General features: G+C 43.4%; 2 protein-coding genes across 2 annotated transcripts in view; both read right to left on the bottom strand.

The window, feature by feature from the left end:
- Positions 1-1083: 1083 nt before the first annotated feature.
- Positions 1084-10240, bottom strand: Ccndbp1 (cyclin D1 binding protein 1). Its single transcript, XM_075961906.1, has 11 exons — positions 9899-10240; positions 9721-9780; positions 9352-9431; positions 7902-7983; positions 5704-5797; positions 5449-5522; positions 4774-4850; positions 4223-4500; positions 3254-3314; positions 1907-1953; positions 1084-1599 (listed from the first exon to the last, which is right to left on the bottom strand). The coding sequence occupies exons 1-11, from the start codon at positions 9996-9998 to the stop codon at positions 1485-1487; spliced, it is 1068 nt and encodes a 355-aa protein (XP_075818021.1). The 5' UTR covers positions 9999-10240; the 3' UTR covers positions 1084-1484.
- A 1667-nt stretch (positions 10241-11907) lies between these two features.
- The window catches only part of Tmem62 (transmembrane protein 62), a 32108-nt gene continuing 23628 nt past the window's right edge, over positions 11908-20387 (bottom strand). The window contains exons 13-14 of the mRNA XM_075961905.1: positions 18793-18911; positions 11908-12744 (exon numbers count right to left, since the gene is read on the bottom strand). Of these exons, the coding sequence (XP_075818020.1) occupies positions 12418-12744; positions 18793-18911 (446 nt within the window). The 3' untranslated portion in view covers positions 11908-12417. The remainder of the gene's footprint in view (positions 12745-18792; positions 18912-20387) is intronic.

Here is a 20387-nt window from a genome sequence, read left to right as displayed (position 1 = left end):
CCTCACTCTTTCCTTTTTTATTTTCTTCCCCCAAAGCAGATTGAACTGATTTGCAGGGTCTCTATTGCCCAGTGTCCTAAGAGAGGAAACTGTTCTATATTGTGTGAGTGTATATATCTTTACCTGTCTTTTCAGTCTACCTTCAGCCAAAATTCCCTTCCCCAACCATTTATGTTCCTACAGTACCCAATCTACCCAATACTAATCTTAGTCTTAGCCACCGCCTTCTTCCTCCTCCTCTTTGAGGTAGGGTTTCTCTGTGTATCTCTGTTCTAGAACTCACTTTGTAGATCTGGCTGGCCTCAAACTCAAGAGATCCACCTGCCTCTGCCTCCCTGAGTGCTGGATAAAAGGCGTGTGGCACCAAGGCCCAGCTAGCCTTTTTCTTCTCTTCTCCATTCATATCCACACAACTGTGGTGGTTTGAATGAAAATGGCACCATAGGCTAGTAGGGAGCAGCACTATTAGGAGGTGTGGTCTTGTTAGAGTAGGTGTAGCCTTGTTGTAGGAAGTGCTTCACAAGGGAGCAGACTTTGAATTCTCTAATGCTCAAGTCAGGTCTAGTGTAACATCTAGTGTCACATTCACTTCCTCTGGCCTATGGATCTAGATGCAGAACTCTCTGCTCTCTCTCCAGACCCAATTGTTTGGGCCAGGTGTGGTGGCACACACCTTTAATTCCAGCATTCCAGAAGCAGGCAGATCTCTGTGAGCTCAAGACTAGCCTGGTCTACAGAATGAGTTCTAGGACAGCCAGAGCTATTATTACACAGAGAAATCCTGTGTTGATGGCGTCTCTTTACAGCAATAGAAACCCTAACTGAGACACTAACCTACCACCATATGCAGTACTAACCACTGTGCAATGTCTCTAGTCTGTTTTTTTTTTTTCTTTGTTCTTATTCTTTCTGAGACTAAGTCTGTAGCTCTCTGGCTGTACTGGAATATACTATATAGACCAAGCTGGCATCTAATTCAGAGATCCACCTGTCTCTGCCTTCCAAGCACTAGAATTATGCCAACATGCCTGGCTACAATAAAAGATTTTAAATAACACTTTGGAAGACACATTAAATGAAACATTTAATGACAGAGGTAAGCATTTTATTGAGATCATCAAAATCTTAATAAAACAATATACTTTACTGTAAAATAGAGAATAGGACAACTTCCTTAATCTCCAAGAAACAGCTCAGATCACAAATTTATAGAAATTCCTTTTGTGTCTAGCACAGAAGCATATCACATTCCTATGACTTATAGATAACTGCCAATCTGTCCTAGCCTACAATCTTGATAACAATCTCTTGTGAAATACAGACAGGAGCTCCCTTTCTATCCAGCAAGCACCCACCCTGTCATAGCTCCACTTCTAAAAGCAGACACCAGGAAAAAATAAATAAATAAATAAAAGCAGACACTGGAGCTTGGCTATGAGTGAGAGGAGAAACAGGAGAAAGAGGAGTAAGAACGGCCTGGCAGCTCATAACTCAGCTGCATGCTGAGTGAGCTCCTTAACTCTGTTCATGCAATGATCAATGGCATTAATGAGTAAAGGGATCCAGCTGTCTTCTGGCTGGGGGGTCACATGACTGGCTCTGGGAATAAAACAGAAAGAATGTTAACATAGTATGAAGGGCAAAGCCATGCCCAGGAGGCGCAAACCACAGTAAGAAGGTATTCCTCGTCACAAATGGCTGTCCCACCGCACCACAGACCCTCTCCAACACTCACACTCTCTCTCTCTCTCTCTCTCTCTTTCTCTCTCTCTCTCTCTCTCTCTCTCTCTCTCTCTCTCTCTCTCTCACACACACACACACACACACACACACACACACACACACACACGGAGCTGGGCTGACAAGTTTACTCTCAAGCGGCATAGGGAGAAGCCTTCAGACTTACTTTGTAATTTCAAGCGCCTTTATTAAAACAGACACCAGTTTTGCAGACTAGAAAAAAAAAGAGAGAGAGAGCTTTGGGTGAGCTCTGGCACCCAAAGAAAGGAGAACCTGAAGATACACATAATAATAAGAGAATCATTTAAAACGAGCCTTAAAGGGGCAGGAGAAGTGGCTTGGTGCTGTGCACTTATGAAGACACGAGTTTGAACTCCCAGAACCAAAGAAAGAAAGCGAAGAAGGGGAGGGAGGGAGGGAGGGAGGGAGAAAGGAAGGAAGGAAGAAAGGAAGGAAGGAAGGAAGGAAGGAAGGAAGGAAGGAAGGAACCTTGAAGATAAAATATTCAACAACCAAAATGCTGATTAGGGCCAATGAGATGGATCGTGGGTAAGCACACTTGCTGCCATTTGACAACCCAAATATGATTCCTAGGAAGGACTCTCACAGTCATCCAATTGTGACATGTGTGTGCACACACAATAAATAAATAAATGAATGAATGAATGAATGAATGAATTAGGTTAGGCTAGTACATTATGGATCCTTTTCTACTTAAGAAAATCTTATTTTTAATTAATTAATTTTTGTTTGCTTGGTGTTTGAGACAAGGTTTCTCTATGTAGTCCTGGAATTCACTCTGTAGACCAGGCTGGTCTTGAACTCACAGAATTCTACCTTCTGCACCACTGCACCTGGCTCATTTTTAGTATTTTTTTAATTTGCAACAACAACAAAAAAAAGGATAATCTCAACCTCGTAGGAGAATAGTGAGTTTTAAGGCAGCCTGGATTACACATAAAAAGACTGTTCCAAAAGAGAGAAAAAAAAGACTTTTAACAGAGTTTGGGATAGTTCTGGCCGATGCAGAACTAGCAGATGTTCCTGTTTAGAATTTAAGAAGCCCAAGGCAGTAAAACTGGAGCTCAAGACCTGGGGCTGTAGCTCAGCAGCAGAGCCCTTGCCTAGTGTAGCCTACTTTGAATCCCTAGCACCACAACCACAACAAAAGGCTTAAAAATTTTATTTTTTGTTTTGGTTTTTCAAGACAGGGTTTCCCTGTGTAGCCCTGGCTCTCCTGGAACTAGCTTTGTAGACCAGGCTGACCTCGAACTCACTGAGATCCACCTCTCTCTGCCTCCCAAATGCTGGGACTGAAGGCGTGTACCACCAGCAAAAAAAACCCAAAAAACCAAAGCAGATGGTTATTATAACTCAAAATCAGCACAAATATATATAAGAATTGGGAAACTATTATATCTATATACAAGTTTGGCAAAGATATAAATGCTCTATAGCTTATAGGGAATACCAGAGACTAAAAAAATTCTACCAATTCAAAGCTAGTACTTACATTGATCCGCACAGTGAGGTGACACACAGGTGGATATATGCTCAGAACCAAATTATCCACACTAAGAGCAGAAGGAAAATATAATCATTAACCAAAAAGGGGGTTCAGATCTCAGTGTGGTTGTTTTTAGTACACAACCAACCCAGTTCCTTAATTTGAGTAAGCAGGTTTGCAATGAGAAGCAGTTCAGCCAACGTTTACTGAAACAAACACATCCTATTTAGGAAGCTGGGGTCTCACAGGATGAGGAATGATTAGCTGAGTCAAAGAAAACTAGGTGATACTGGCAGAGTTCATCAATGGAAGCTGAGCACGTTAGATAAAGGTACTCTTCTAAAGAGGCCACTACTTTAACCATGTGACCACCTTTAGTACCACAAGAAGAAAAACCAATATAATTTGCTCCCCGACAGGAGATAGAGGGAAGTACAAAACACTCTCATATATTTGACCCAAAGTTTAACTTTATTACTACTATGAGAAAATAAGCTTATTAATCCAAATTTATTTGTGTATTTACAATATGTAGTTCTGAAATGCCAATGTCAAGTCAGACTAGATGGGACGGAAACTATTCTAGATTGCAAGAACTAAACATGCCAAATGCAGCACGAGACAAATAGAGAAATCTAAGTATTAGGTATTATTATTACATCAAATCTTAAATATCTTGATGTAACTCTAAAATATATGTTCTTAGGTTGCTGATAAAATATTTAGGGGTGAAAGTTATTTCTGTCCTAAATGATTTAGGAAAAACATATTGTACCTATTTATGGAGAAATTAAACATATAGGAGAAATAGGTGACTAGGAGAATTCAAAAATAGGATATAGTGCTAGTTACTGAAGTACTTTTTCAACTTTTTTTAGGCTTGAAAATTTTCAAAATATAAAAAGCTGAAGGAAACTTGGAGCAATGGCAGCTTGGACCACAGTGGGCCTGTTTTCAAGCGTGACACATGCTTACCTGGGGCTGATCTCATTACAAATATCCACGATGTCATCCAGCTGGGCCACCTGATCCTTCTTCCCATTCTCAGCCACTAAGATCCGGATTTTTCTGAGAGAAGCTCTGGATGCTTTCACCAATGCAAGGCACGGGGCTACGAGCTCCTGATCTTCCTTTGACCAGTAGGAGTCCTGGTTGCTTGGAAGCCCTACTACACCATCCTCATCATTGTGGCTGTCAGAGTTGTCCTCAGAATCATTCAGGAGGCCACAGTAGGGGTCACATTCTTCTACAGCCTAAGACACATCATCATATATGCAAATGCGAACACGCTGCCACCACCAGTCACCTGCTTTGCTTGCTATAAGCTACAAAACTGAATGAACTTGTAAAGCACACTCTCCTTCTCCTTGTCCAGCGAGGAACAGAGGGGTGGTACTAAGATTAGACACAAGCCAGAAGCAGGGGGAGGTGGAAGACAGGAGCGAGACTGTGGGGAGCTGCCTGTCTTCACGATCAGTTTTCATTTACTGCTCCAGTGACCAGAAAAGAGAGGAGCATGCCCTCACCTGTTCCATTTCTTCAAGTGCGTCTTTCACAAAACCCACACTCTCTGTCAGCGTTAGCAGGGCTGCGGCTTTGTTATCTAGGGGTGAAGATCAGAAGCACTAGAATCAGAGAAGAAACCTAGCCTTTCTCTTAAGGGCAACCAACAAACTTTAGAGTCAAGCTTTTCTTACTACGTCCTTTGCGTGGACAGAGGGTTAATAAGACTTTTTAATTTCACCACCAGAAGAAATAAAACTGTCTCATGGTGTTGGTTATCAAACCACTCCAAGCTTGATAACCACTCTTAGTCTGCCTGACTCTGCTTTTTAACTCTTCCTGTGTGCTCCCCGATGCTGCTCCTGGGGCAGTAGGAGAGCAAACTGTGTGTGTTCAACAGGAGGCAGAGCCACAGCAGGAGGAGGACTCTGAATGTAAGGGGTAGTGCTCAGAAGTAGAGCACTTAGCTGGCATGCCCTGGGCCCAAACCCCAGCACTGCCAAAACCAAACCAAAGCAAAAATCAGTACTAGGGATGGCAAAAGGTACTAAAGTCAATTAATATCTATGATAATAAACTACATATTATTTCACTTAAACCTTCATAGAAATTAAATTACTTATGTAAGGCAAAGCTGGATGCTGGACGTGAGAGGCCTCTCTACTTTGGCCAGCAGCTAATAGCTCACTTCTACCTACCTTTTGGAATCTTAGGCACCTGTTGGCATGCTACCGAGACACTATTGCAGGAAATAAGGTCACTGTTCTCAGTGCTGAAAAGAGGAAGTAATAAGGACATATCAATAACCAAGATTCCTATATCTCCTAAAACACTCCTTCCTGTTTATATACTGTCCTCCATGAGGGACAATATTTGACTTTGTTATTGAGGTCAGTTTTTCCTCCCCGAGTCAAGGAAGTCCATAAGCTGTCTTCCCACGCTGGCACGGCTACCTTGGAGATGGAGAGACAAGCACTTGCAGGAGCTGGGCCATGCCATCCACAATGTCCAGAGTAGCACTCCGCACCAGCTTTCTCAGGGTGATTCCTGTGGCAAAACCCAAACAGTAAGTAGCCTGGTCATTTCCTAAGTCACCACCTGCTTTCTGGATTCCTAGCATTACAGAGCTATGAGGTAACAGACACCTACATGCTTCACATCACACACCAGATCAAGACTCAAGTCTTACTTGAATTCTTACATCATTTTATTACCCCTCTTGCCATTCCTTAGAGCCGTTCTCCAACAGTTTTGGAGTTTTCCTATGTGTATTCTTTCATTAAGGACACTGGCCCTTTGATAGTTGTGGACAAAACACGGGAAGTTTAAAACATTTGTAAGTAACCCCGATGAACTATGACATGTTTTCAGCACAGCTTCAATGAAGGTATAAACCTGCAGGTCAGGCTTGTGTGCATGTGACTTGTGAAGGTCTGCAAACGGTATGGTGTAAGGCTAGGTGGGGGATGGCCTTGGCATGGGTATGGAGCTGAGATTCAGCAAGCATATGTAACTGTCAGAATGGACTGGAAAGAAAGTGAATTAGGGGCTGAGAAGGCAGCCTATTTGAGAAAGTGACACTTGAGTTTAATTCCCAGAACCTACATGAGAAGTGTTCCTATAATGCCAGTGCTGACAAAGCAGGGGTAGGAGGCTCTCTGGGAAATCAGAGAGCTCCAATGAAGACTCTCTCAAAAACACAAGGTGCTGGCCTCCACATGTACCCATATACACATGCATGCACCTATGTATGCACAGACAGAAATAATGAATCCTTTTTATAAGGGGTCAGTTGAGGGCTGAAGACATGGTTCAGCATGTAGGAAAGAAGCACTGGCTGCTCTCCTGTAGGACCAGGCTCAATTTCCAAACCCACATGGCAGCTCACACTGTCTGTAACTTCAGTTCCAGGGGATCCAACACCCTCTTCTGACCTCAGCAGGGACCAGACATGAAGTGCTACACAGACATACACAGATATACATGCAGGCAAAACACCCATACCCATCAAATAAATAACTTTTTAAAAAACTGGTTGAGGTGGCTCAGTAGGTAAAAGAACTTACTGCACAAGCCTGATGATCTGAGTTTAATCCCAGGAAATCACAATAGAATGAGAGAGTACATCTCTATGTGTTTCTACACACACACACACACACACACACCCAGGAACTCACAATAGAATGAGAGAGCACATCCCCATGTGTTTCTACACACACACACACACACACACACACATACACACACACACCCAGGAAGTCACAATAGAATGAGAGAGCACATCCCTATGTGTTTCTACACACACACACACACACACACACACACACACACACACACACACACACCCAGGAACTCACAATAGAATGAGAGAGCACATCCCCATGTGTTTCTATACACACACACACACACACACATACACACACCCAGGAACTCACAATAGAATGAGAGAGCACATCCCCATGTGTTTCTACACACACACATGCACACACACACACACACACACCCCCAGGAACTCACAATAGAATGAGAGAGCACATCCCCATGTGTTTCTACACACACACATGCACACACACACACACACACACACACCCAGGAACTCACAATAGAATGAGAGAGCACATCCCCATGTGTTTCTACACACACACATGCACACACACAAACACACACACACACACACACACACACACACACACACACACACCCAGGAACTCACAATAGAATGAGAGAGCACATCCCCATGTGTTTCTACACACACACACACACCCAGGAACTCACAATAGAATGAGAGAGCACATCCCCATGTGTTTCTACACACACACATGCACACACGCATACTTTCTAAAGAATCAGGCAAGGCAGTAGCAATGGAAAATTACATGGGTATCTGTACTGTAGCACATGGAGCGCTACAAAAGTCACTCACATTATAAAATTTCCTTTGAGCCACATGCTCAAAATTGAAGAAATATAGGCATGTACAATATGCTTACACATAAATATATAACAATATTACATTAAAGATAAACATGTATAATAACGCTTACATATTGATAAATACAGTTTACAAATTAACATGTAACACCAGGATATAGTCTACTACCTTAAAGGCCTAGCCTATAAATGCAACACTGCTGTGCACACGGTGACTTACCCTGATCCTTAGGAAGTGAATAATATACTGCAATAATTTCCTCGATGACAACATGGATTTGCTCACAGATCCTCTGGGTTTCCTAGGAGGTGATGGACGAATTCAGAATGAATAAAGCAAATGCTCAATACCAATGTGCCAGCCCATTCACTGAGGACGAAATCAAACATCTATAAAGTATGATCAAATGTCTTCCGGGAGATCCAGTGCCTTGTTCTGCCCTCTACTGGCACCAAGCATACAATTCATGTACACATACATACAGGCAAAATACTCCTAGACATGAAATAAAAATAAAAACTTAAAAAAGACAACCTACTCTGGAGTTCACGTAGCTCTAGGAAAACGTGGCACAGGACATTCTTGATAACAGCTAATAACTAGCTTTACTTTTAGTCACATAATAAAGGATTATTTAAAATGCATTCATTCTTTGTTTTTGTAATTTCACCTCTGGAGTTTTCTTCTATCAACACACGTGTACACAAAGGTTACATCTGACAATTTTACAGAGCCACTTACAATAGGTGCAAGTGGGGAGCAGTTTAAAAGTCGCCCCCCAAATACTGTTTACGCTACGGCTATACTCACTCTACTTCATATCAAGCATTACAAAACCGGGCAATATTTTATGTGCCACTAAGAATCAACTTCTAAGTTACACTAATTTTGGAAAAAGGTATAGAACAATGTTTATAGTATCTAATCATTGCATTGTGTGAAAAGAAACACACACACAGATGTATCTATGCACAAAAGTATAATACAGAAAGAAATGGGAATGAGACAGAAGGATGGACTGAGGTGGGAAGATATGCATTTCAGTGCACTTTGGTTATCTTTTGAAATTTATAATAACCACATATTAGTAATTAAATAAAATAAATAGGTAAACAAACTATTTAATACCAAAGGGTTTTATGTAACAGGTATTGGTTGGATACTTTGTAGATTTTTTGTTTGTTTTGCTTTTCCGAGACAGGGTTCCTCTGTAGCTTTGGAGCCTGTCCTGGAACTAGCTCTTGTAGACCAGGCTGGCCTCGAACTCACAGAGATTCGCCTGCCTCTGCCTCCCGAGTGCTGGGAGTAAAGGCGTGCGCCACCACCGCCCAGCTGCTTCATAGACTTTTGACTCCACCTCCTTCATTTATTAATCTTGACCCGACTCTCTAAACCTGCTTGCTCATCTGTCAGATGGGGACTGTGTATGAGAAATAGCTATAAATCAAAAAAGGGCTTTTAAAATTACGAGGAACTAACCTGACTGAGTTTCAGGCTGCATTTAGACCTTTCTACCCTACTACGCACTTGGCTATCTGATCTTCACAATTATCCCGTGTGGTAAGAACTATAATCTCATTTGATAAATGGAGAAAATAAATGTGAGTTGAGTGTAGAAGGAGAGAGGAAAACTAGAAGCAGCACAAAAATTCCAGGAAATAAAGCTCACCCGTGGAGATGGCAGTGGAAGTCGGGAAAACAGTATGGTCAGAATCTTGGCTTCCTCTGACAGGTTCACTGCTGCCTCATCTGGGGGTGGCAGAGGCGGCGGATGCCAAAGTTAGTGTTAAAAGGTTAAAGCTGCAACTGCTACACGGACTTTTAGAGACTTTTTTTAACGCGTCCCTTCGCCACCCTTATCATCATAAACAGCTCCAAAACAACTCCAGAAATCGTTTTATATTTCAGCCTCAAGTGCCAAGGATGAGTAGCAGAAGGGATGAGGGGCGGGAGGACTGTCATCTCCTCTGGGGACAGGAGAGGGGAGAGGGGATGCAGGGAGCGATGGGAAAGAGTCTGCAGAGGCAGAGACACTCACTAAGTCTTCTCCAAAACATCTCTCGATTAAATTCCTCGGTTGTCTCCTGGGCTTCGCCGACTTGAGGGTGTAGCGTGGGAGGCCGGACCACCCGGAAAGCAAAACACAGATGAGCGGAGCCCTGACTTGACGCCCGACCGCCCTCAGGAGCCCCGGGCCTCAGATTCCCACAACTCACCCCGCACTTGAGGCAGAAGCGACCGCAGCTCCGCTGCTAAGTGCCGGAGCTGCTCCAGAGGAGGAGCAAGGAAAGGGACTGCGGCTGCCGAGCTCGCCATCACAGCCTGTCACAGGTACTACCCGGACGCTTAAGCCTCGTCGCTGTACTTCCGGTGCAGAAAACACCTCTCGCTTCCGGCAACACATATCGCGCCCCGCCTCTTCCTCTCCAGTGACGCGACCCCGCCTTCCCGGACAAGCGAGCCACCAGTTTACGCCTCCGCCTGACTAGAGACCCGCCTACCCCTCCGCGACCTAGCGATCAGGCCGCGTCTCTTCTCCCTCCTGGAGACCCGCCCACAGCTCCGCAGCCCGCCTCCCTCCCCCTCCTGGAGACACGCCCACAGCTCCGCAGCCACCTCCCTCCCCCTCCTGGAGACCCGCCCACAGCTCCGCAGCCCGCCTCCCTCCCCCTCCTGGAGGCCCGCCCACAGCTCCGCAGCCCGCCTCCCTCCCCCTCCCGGAGACCCGCCCACAGCTCCGTAGCCCGCCTCCCTCTCCTAGAGACCCGCCCACAGCTCCGTAGCCCGCCTCCCTCTCCTAGAGACCCGCCCACAGCTCCGCAGCCCGCCTCCCTCCCCCTCCTGGAGACCCGCCCACAGCTCCGCAGCCCGCCTCCCTCCCCCCTCCCGGAGACCCGCCCACAGTTCCGCAGCCACCTCCCCCCTCCCGGAGACCCGCCCACAGCTCCGTAGCCCGCCTCCCTCTCCTAGAGACCCGCCCACAGCTCCGCAGCCCGCCTCCCTCCCCCCTCCTGGAGACCCGCCCACAGCTCCTCAGCCCGCCTCCCTCCCCCTCCTGGAGACCCGCCCACATCTCCGCAGCCCGCCTCCCTCTCCTAGAGACCCGCCCACAGCTCCGCAGTCCGCCTCCCTCCCCCTCCTGGAGACCCGCCCACAGCTCCGCAGCCCGCCTCCCGCCCCCTCCTGGAGACCCGCCCACAGCTCCGCAGCCCGCCTCCCGCCCCCTCCTGGAGACCCGCCCACAGCTCCGCAGCCCGCCTCCCTCTCCTAGAGACCCGCCCACATCTCCGCAACCCGCCTCCCTCCCCCTCCTGGAGACCCGCCCACAGCTCCGCAGCCCGCCTCCCTCTCCTAGAGACCCGCCCACATCTCCGCAGCCCGCCTCCCTATCCCTCCTGGAGACCGAGTCACGCCTCCTTCGCCTGGCTTCTGCTGGCCAGTGGACTTCCAGACTTGAATTCCCAGCCAGGTGCCCGGCTCTGACCCACTCCATCGCCCCACCTCCTAAAGTCCCAGCCTTGCATCTTCTGACCTACTAGATACCTGTTCTTTTTTTTCCCCATGTGTCTTGAGGGTTTTGCCTGCAAAGTATGTCTATGGCAGCCCCGTGGTGACTCTCCAAGCCCCAGACACCAGGCCTCTGGTTCTCAATGAAGGTCCGTTTGTGACATTTCTTTTTAATTTTTTTTATGTGCATTGGTGTTTTGTCTGTAAGTGTGTCTGTGTGAAGGTGTCAGGTCCCCTGGAACTAGAGTTACAGATAGTTGTGAGTTGCCATTTGGGTGCTAGGAATTGAACCTGGGGCCTCTGGAAGAGCAGCCAATTCTCTTAATCACTGAGCTATTTTTCCAGCCTCGATATTTCTTTCTTTTAATATTTATCCTTTTGGCCGGGCGGTGGTCGTGCATGCCTTTAATCCCAGCACTTGGGAGGCAGAAGCAGGCAGATCTCTGTGAGTTTGAGGCCAGCCTGGTCTACAAGAGCTAGATCCAGGACAGGCACCAAAGAAACCTTGTCTTGAAAAAAATTATCTTTTATTATTTTTAAATTATGTGTATATCTGTGCACAAATGAATCCAGGTACCTACAGAGGCTCTGTCCTGGAATTAGAGTTATAGGGAGTTATGAGTCACTTGACATAGTTTCTGGGAATCGAACTCAGGTCCTCTAAAAGTGAAGTACATGCTTTTAACCATTGAGCTATTTTTTTTTCAACCAGACATTTGTGATATTTATCATTCATTCATTTATTCGATTAGTTGAAAACGGCCCCGACTAAGGAAGCAGAAAGCCCATAATCCATGGGAAAACAGGCTGGGAAGTAAAATTTCAAGAGTAGTCAAGATCCAGCCCAAGTCTCCACAGGTTCGCTAGTTGTAAAATGGCACCCTGGACAGCTGCTGAATTCCAGGCGTGGGCTGGATGCTTTTCACAGGATGATCCTAACAAATACAGTAGTGCTGAGGTACTCGAGTAACAGAGACCCCCACTCTGGGAATCTCCTTGATCAGGGCTCTTTGCCTCCCGAGGAAGAAAGAATCAACTGTTAGGTGTTTCTGCAGTCCACACTGCACGGATCAGTAGTTAACGCCTCCACCATCCAGATGTTAAGGACTGACAGCTTCCTGACGCTCACGTGCTGACACCAGCTTTCCGTCTGCCACTGGGGCAGAGATCTGGGCTACAAATGGGAAGACTGAACTTCTGCCAGGCTGCCAGCTGTAAGCCATGGACTTCAGGAGCTCAGATGGCTTTTTAATTGCACCATGAATATTCCAAGTCCAGTGGAGTTCAGTGTCCACACATAACGAATGAGTACAGGTGTCAGCAATGTCAGCCAGGTCCGCAGAGGGGAGAAGAAAAAGGCTAGAGTGCCGTAAGTCACATGAAGAAAGTAGCAAGAATAAACCTGCCACGTGTACAGGAGAAGCATAAGCAGGTAAATGGATATAATTTTCCAACATTTCCCTTGGTGGAGATGAGACCTGAAGCTGTAACCAAAGCACCGCTGCAGCAAGCTCCAACATATGTAAGCCATCAAGGGGATGTTAAAAAAGACCAGCTAGAGAAAAAGAGACAGAACATTAGCTTACCACCACGCCCTAGGAGGGGTCTAGTCTCAGTATAGTAGCTTCTACTAATAGATCTTTAGTTAGGTGTCCAACTGCCTTTTCTTGGAGGATAGGGTGATGGGGATGGAACTCGGGGACTTGCAAACACTAGGCAAGCACTCTATTCCTGAGCTATGTCCCAGCTCTTATATGTCTGATTTTTAATGCACTGATCGTATCTGCTTGTAAGAGAACAGCTGACCTTTAGCTAACTGTGTATTTGCCAGTCATCTTGTTTAATTAAAGGTATCACTTATGTTGACGCTCCTATTGTAATACAGATATACTGTGATATAGATATATACCACGAGTAGATACACAATAGTGCCTACATTGGAACTGAACTGAGTAGTCTGCACAGGCACACAGCAGAGCGTATACTCTATGTGTATACACACACACAATAGTGTTTACATTGGAACTGAACTGCGTAGTCTGCACAGGCACACAACAGAGCATATACTCTATGTGTATACACACACACAATAGTGTTTACATTGGAACTGAACTGAGTAGTCTGCACAGGCACACAACAGAGTGTATACGCTATGTGTATACACACACACACAATAGTGTTTACATTGGAACTGAACTGAGTATTCTGCACAGGCACACAGCAGAGTGTATACTCTATGTTGGCAGCATGAAAGGAGGACTTAGGGATCAGTATTGAGGTTGCATTCTGAGTACAGAAGTTCTTTTATTGTACAGGATTGTTTTGGCTATCCTGGCTTTTTGCTTTTCCATATGAAGTTGAATACTGTTCTTTCAAGGTCTTTGAAGAATTTTGCTGGGATTTTGATGGGCATTGCATTGAATCTGTAGACTGTTTTTGGTAAGATTGCCATTTTTGCTATGTTAATTCTGCCTACCCGGGAGAATAGGATATCTTTCCACTTTTTGGTGTCTTCTTCAATTTCTTTCTTCAAAGATTTAAAGTTCTTGTCATACAAGTCTCCCACTTGTTTGGTTAGAGTTACTCCGAGATATTTTATGCTATTTGTGGTTATTGTGAAGGGTATTGATTCTCTGATTTCTTCTCCAGCCCTTTTATCATCTGTGTAAAGGAGGGCTACTGATTTCTTTGGCTTAAAATTGTATCCTGCTACACGGTTGAAAGTATTTATGAGTTGTAGAAGTTCTTTGGTAGAATTTTTGGGATTACTTCTGTAAACTATCATATCATCAGCAAACAGTGAGAGTTTGACTTCTTCTTTTCCAATTTGTATCCCCTTGATCTCCCTTTGGTGCCTTATTGCTCTAGCTAGGACCTCAAGAACTATATTGAGTCTTGTTCCTGATTTCAGTGGAATCACTGGGAGTTTCTTTCCATTTAGTTTGATGTTGGCTGTTGGCTTGCTGTATATTGCCTTAATTATGTTTAGGTATGTTCCTTGTATCCCTGCTCTCTCCAAGACCTTTATCATGAAGGAATGTTGTATTTTGTCAAAAGCTTTTTTGGCATCTAATGAGATGATCATGTGGTTTTTACTTTTCAGTTTGTTTATATGGTGGATTACGTTGACAGATTTTCATATGTTGAACCATCCCTGCATCTATGGGATGAATTCAACTTGATCATGGTGGATGATGGTTCTGATGTGTTCTTGGATTCGATTTGCCAGTATTTTAATTAGTATTTTTGCATCAATGTTCATGAGTGAGATTGGTCTGTAATTCTTTTTCTTAGTAATGTCTTTCTGTGGTTTGGGTATCAGGGTAATTGTAGCCTCATAAAGAGTTTGGCAATATTCCCTCTGTTTCTATTGTGTGGAATAATTTGAGGAGTATTGGTATTAGTTCTTCTTTGAAAGTTTTGTAGAATTCTGAGCTGAAACTATGTGGTCCTGGGCTTTTTTTGGTTGGGAGACATTTGATGATTGTTTCTATTTCTTCAGCAGTTATAGGTCTATTTAATTTGCTTATCAGATCTTGATTTAATTTGGTAAGTGATATTTATCCAGAAAGTTGTCCATTTCCTCTAAGTTTTCCAATTTTGTGGAGTACAGGTTTTCAAAATATGACCTGATAATCCTCTGTATTTCCTCCATGTCTGTTGTTATGTTCCCCTTTTCATTTCTAATTTTGTTAATTTGGATATTCTCTCTCTGCCTTTTGGTTAGTTAAGATAAAGGTTTGTCTATTTTGTTGATTTTCTTGACGAACCAACTCTTTGTCTCATTGATTCTTTGTATTTTTTCTTTATTTCTATTTTGTTGATTTCAGCTCTCAATTTGATTATTTCCTGCCATCTAGTTATCTGAGATGAGTTTGCTTCTTTTTGTTCTAAAGTTTTCAAATGTTTTGTTAATTCACTAGTGTGGGATTTTTCCAGCTTCTTTATGTAGACATTTAGTGCTATGAACTTGCCTCAAATCACTGCTTTCATTGTGTTCCATAAATTTGGGTATGTTGCATGGTCATTTTCATTGAATTTTAGGAAGCTTTTAATTTCTCCCTTTATTTATTCCTTGACCTATTGATGATTCAGGTAAGCATTGTTTAATTTCCATGTGTTTGTGGGTTTTCTGGAATTAGTATTGCTGTTGACTTCTAGTTTTAAACCGCGGTGATCTGATAAGGTACATTGGGTTATTCCAATTTTTTTGTATTTGTTGAGGTTTGTTTTGTTACCAAGTGTGGTCAACTTTTGAGAAGGTTCCATGAGGTGCTGAAAAGAAGGTATATTCTTTTCTGTTTGGATGGAATATTCTATAGATGTCTGTTAAGTCCATTTGATTTTTTTTGTTTGTTTGTTTTTCGAGACAGGGTTTCTCTGTGGCTTTGGAGCCTGTCCTGGAACTAGCTCTTGTAGACCAGGCTGGTCTCGAACTCACAGAGATCCGCCTGCCTCTGCCTCCCGAGTGCTGGGATTAAAGGCGTGCGCCACCACCGCCCGGCTTGTTAAGTCCATTTGAGTCTTAACATCGGCTAGTGCTCTTATTTCTCTGCTCATTTTTTGTCTGATTGACCTGTCCAGTGGTGAGAGGGGAGTGTTGAAGTCTCCCACTATTAGTGTGTGGGGATTAATATATGATTTAAGCTTTAGTAGTGTTTCTTTGACATAATGAGGGTGCCCTTGTATTTGGGGCATAGATGTTCAACGTTGAAATTTCCTCTTGATGGATTTTTCCTGTGACTAATATGTAATGTCCTTCTTTGTCTCTTTTGACTGATTTTAGCTTGAAGTCTATTTTGTTAGATATTAGGATATAGCTACACCCACTTGTTTCTTAGGTCCATTTGATTGGTATATTTTTTGCCAACCCTTTACTCTGAGACGGTGTCTGTCTTTGAGTTTGAGATGTATTTCTTGTATGCAGAAGAAGGATGGATTCTGTTTTCATATCCAATCTGTTAGTCTATGTCTTTTTATAGGTGAGTTGAGTCCATTTACATTAAGGGATATTAATGACCAGTGGTTGCTATCTCCTGTTAATTTAGTTTTCATCGTTGGTGATGTTAATTTATGCATTTTTTTCTTCTTCGGGATTTGCTGTTATGAGATCATCAATTGTCTGTTTTTGTTGGTGTAGCCATCTTCCTTGGATTGGAGTTTTCCTTCTAGTATTTTGTATAGGGCTGGGTTTGTGGCTAGGTATTGGTGAAATCTAAATTTGCCATGGAATATCTTGTTTTGTCCTTCTATGGTGATCAACAGTTTTGCTGGGTATAGTAGTCTGGGCTGGTATCTGTGGACTCTTAATGTCTGCATAATGTTTGACCATGACCTTCTGGCTTTCATTATCTCCAATGAGAAGTCAGGTGTAATTTTGATAGGTCTACCTTTATGTTACTTGGCCTTTTTCCTTTGCAGCTCTTAATATTCTTTCTTTACTCTGTATGTTTAGTGTTTTGATTATTATGTGGTGAGAGGACTTTTTTTTTTTTGATCCAGTCTATTTGGTGTTCTGTAAGCTTCTTGTATCTTCATAGGCATATCTTTCTTTAGGTAGAGAAAGTTTTCTTCTATGATTTTGTTAAATTAATTTTCTGTGCCTTTGAGTTGAACTTCTTTTTCTTCTATACCTATTATTCTAAAATTTGGTCTTTTCATGGTGTCCCATATTTCATGGATATTTTGGGTTAAGCCTTTGTTAGATTTAATGTTTTCTTTAACTTATGAGTCTACTTCCTCTATTGTATCTTCATTACTTAGGATTCTTTCTTCCATTTCTTGTATTCTGCTGGTCATGCTTGCATTTGTGGTTCCCTGATCTTTTTCTCATGATTTCTGTTTCTGTAATTCCTTCAGCTTGTGTTTTCTTTATTGTTTCTATTTCAGTTTTCAAGTCCTGAATAGTTTCTTTTATATATTTGATTTCTTTTTCTTGGTTTTCTTTAAGTGATTTGCTGATATCTTCCAATTTTTTATTTGTCTTTTCCTCCATTTAAGGAAATGTCTCATTTCATCTTTAAGAACTTCAAACATTCTCTTGAAGTTATTTTTTAGATCATTTTCTTCTGGTTCATCCATATTTGGTTGTTCAGGTCTTGCTGTTGTAGGGTTTTTAGGTTTTACTGGTGTTGTGTTGTTCTTTGTGGTGTAGTGTGTGATCTTACCTTTTCCACTTTTCCTCTGATAGGTGTGGTTGGGGCTGTCTGAGATTCTCTTGAATAATCTTCTAGGTGCCAGTGAATCCAAAGCTCAGATGGTTGTTCCTCATGGTACAGTCAGTTCTAGTTACCCCGTTGGTCACTCCTGTTCCTGGAGATAGCTCAGTGCACCTGTGCTTTGCTCTGCTCCCTTGGAGTTTGCTGTCTTAGGCCTACTTTGGCCTAGGTTGCTGGCTTTTATCTGTTTCTGTAAATCCTGGTCTGGATTCCTTCCTGTAGAAGTCCCTGGGTTGGCCAGGCAGTGGTGGTGCCCGCCTTTAATCCCAGCACTCAGGAGGCAGAGGTAGGTGGATCTCTGTGAGTTCGAGGTCAGCCTGGTCTACAAGAGCTAGTTCCAGGACAGACTCCAAAGCTACAGAGAAACCCTGTCTCAAAAAACCAAAAAAGAAGAAGAAGAAGAAGAAGAAGAAGAAGAAGAAGAAGAAGAAGAAGAAGAAGAAGAAGAAGAAGAAGAAGAAGAAGAAGAAGAAGAAGTCCCTGGGTTGGAGTTGGACTTGGAAAGGGTTCTGGTTCCAGTCTACTGCCTTGGAGGTCACAGGCTCAGGTGTGCCCAAACCCGCAGAGGACCTGCTCACTTCCTCAGAGGTCCCAGACTCACACTCGGACCCACAGGGGTTCCAGGTTCCTGCCTATTCCGTTTGATGTCCCAGACCAATGCTCAAGCCCACAGAGGTCCTGGCTCAGGCCTACTCTCTCTGAGGTCCCAGACTCATGCCTGTCCCATGGAGACATAGAGCTGCCTATCCACTGTGTTCTTTGCTAAGACTTGGAAGCCCAGCGCTGTTTTTTGTACAGTGAAGTTTTCCTTAAATAACATTCACTTTCCTTATGTATCTATTTTTTCATCCCTCTGAAACATTTTTCCTTACCACAATCAGTTTTGAAACATTTTCCTTACCATAATCAGTTTTTAAAACTTGAAAATGTAAAATTTCTTCTGCCATAAGTCTCTTATTTCATTTTCATCAATAAAAAAAGTATGATAAAACTGGCCATAGTGGTGTGCACCTTTAATCCCAGCACTTGGGAGGCAGAGGCAGGTGGATCTCTGTAAATTCAAGGTAGCCTGCTCTACAAAGCAAGTTCCAGGACAGCCAGGACTATGGAGAGACCTTTACTCAGCCTAGCCCCACAAAAGAAAGCACAATGAAACAAATAAGAAGAACCCTGAATGGGCAGAATGTATTCTAAATGTTTACAGCTACCTCGAGGCTTTTTGTCTAAAAGCAAATGTAGATATTATAAAAGAGGGAGAAAACAGAAAGTGAGCAAAGCGTCCGCGATTAGACTGCCCTGCTGGAAAGTAGGAGCAATGACCCATGGTAATCGGAGATCCCTGACAGACAGTTCAGCAAGGCCAGGATGTTCTAGGAATTTCTTACCTGCATAATTCCACTTATAAATGTTAGACCACCTTGCAGGAAATGTCCATCAACAAATATCCCAAACGAAAAGCAGCAACCCAATTTGCCATCAATTATTTCACCAACAAACCATGGTCCTGACAGAGGAATGGGCAGAAAAGCAGGAGATTAAAAAACTATGAGTCTTTCCAGGCATGGTGGTATATGCTTTAATCCCAGAATTTAGGAGACAGATCTCTGTGAGTTTGAGGACAGCCTGGTCTACAAAGTGAGTTCCAGGACATTCAGGGCTATACAGAGAAACCCTGTCTTGAAAAATGAAATAAACAAACAAACAAATAAACAAACCGATGGGTCTAGGCCAGTGTGGCCGCTTAGTGGGTTAGGGCACCTGTCACTAAGCCTGACCACCTGAGTTCAGTTTCTGTGACCCACATAGTGGAAGGAGAGAACTGACTCTTGCAAGTTATTCTCTGACTGCTAAATCCACACTGTGGCACATGTGCCCACACATACAAACATGCATAGAAAACAAAATGTGATGGTTTGAGAGAAAATGGCCTTTCAAGGAAATGGCACTATTAGGAGGTATGGCCTTGTTAGGTAGGTAGATATGGTTTTGTTGAAAAAAGTGTGTCACCGTGGAGGTGGGCTTTGAGTACTTGTATATGCTCAAGCCATGCCCAGTGACGCAGACCACTTCCTGTTGTCTGCTGATCAAGATGTAGGACTCTCAGCTCCAGCACCATGTCTGCCTGCACACTGCCATGTTGCACCATGATGATAATGGACTAATCCTCTGGAACTGTAAGCCTCCCCATTAAATGTTTTCCTTTAAAAGAATTGCTGTGGTCCTGGTGTCTCTTCACAGCAACAGAAACCCTAACTAAGACAGAAGTAGGCACCAGGAGTGGAGTACTGCTGTGATAGGCCTAGCCATGGTTTTGTTTAGAGGAATATGGACTTTGGGAATTTGGGTTAGGAAAGCAGAATGCTTTAAAGGCTGTTTAATGGGCCATCCTAGTAGGAATATGGAAGACAGTGGTGCTGAGTGTGTGGGGTTTGTTTTTTCTTTTTGTTTTGTTTCTTTGGTTTTTTTTGGGTTTTTTTGGGGGTTTTTTTTTTTTTTTTTTTTTGGTTTTTCGAGACAGGGTTTCTCTGTGGCTTTGGAGCCTGTCCTGGAACTAGCTCTGTAGACCAGGCTGGTCTCGAACTCACAGAGATCCGCCTGCCTCTGCCTCCCGAGTGCTGGGATTAAAGATGTGTGCCACCATCGCTTGGCTTGAGTGTGTTTTGAACTGTGGGTGCCTGGATCAAGAGGTTTCAGAGGAGAAGATTGTTAATATGTAGCCTAGAGATTGTTCTTGTGATATTTGGGTAAAGAATGTGGCTGCTCTTTGCCTTTGTCTGGAAAATCTGCCTGAGGCAAGAGTTTTGGATTAATTCCTTTGGCAGAGGGAAATCTCAAAACAATCTAGTATAGACTCTGTCATGTGGTTATTAGTGTTAACTCTGATAAAGTTATAATGAAAAGTTATAATGAAAAGGAGCAAGCTGAGCAAATAAAAATACAAAACACACAGATTGACACCAGGATGTGGAATAGAGCTAAA

Source organism: Microtus pennsylvanicus, chromosome 2 (genome assembly GCF_037038515.1).
Source record: "Microtus pennsylvanicus isolate mMicPen1 chromosome 2, mMicPen1.hap1, whole genome shotgun sequence".
Lineage (NCBI taxonomy): Eukaryota > Metazoa > Chordata > Mammalia > Rodentia > Cricetidae > Microtus > Microtus pennsylvanicus.
Note: the sequence above shows the minus strand (reverse complement) of the source record. Positions and strands in the feature narration are given on the sequence as shown.

Bases quoted from the DNA above. Each gene is read 5' to 3' on its own strand.
- Ccndbp1 (XM_075961906.1), bottom strand. From the start codon at position 9,998: ATGGCGAGCTCGGCAGCCGCAGTCCCTTTCCTTGCTCCTCCTCTGGAG. The intron at 4,851-5,448 runs GTAGGTAGAAGT...CTTCACCCCTAG, and splicing joins GGTGCCTAAGATTCCAAAAG to ATAACAAAGCCGCAGCCCTG. The intron at 4,501-4,773 runs GTGAGGGCATGC...GATGTGTCTTAG, and splicing joins CACTTGAAGAAATGGAACAG to GCTGTAGAAGAATGTGACCC.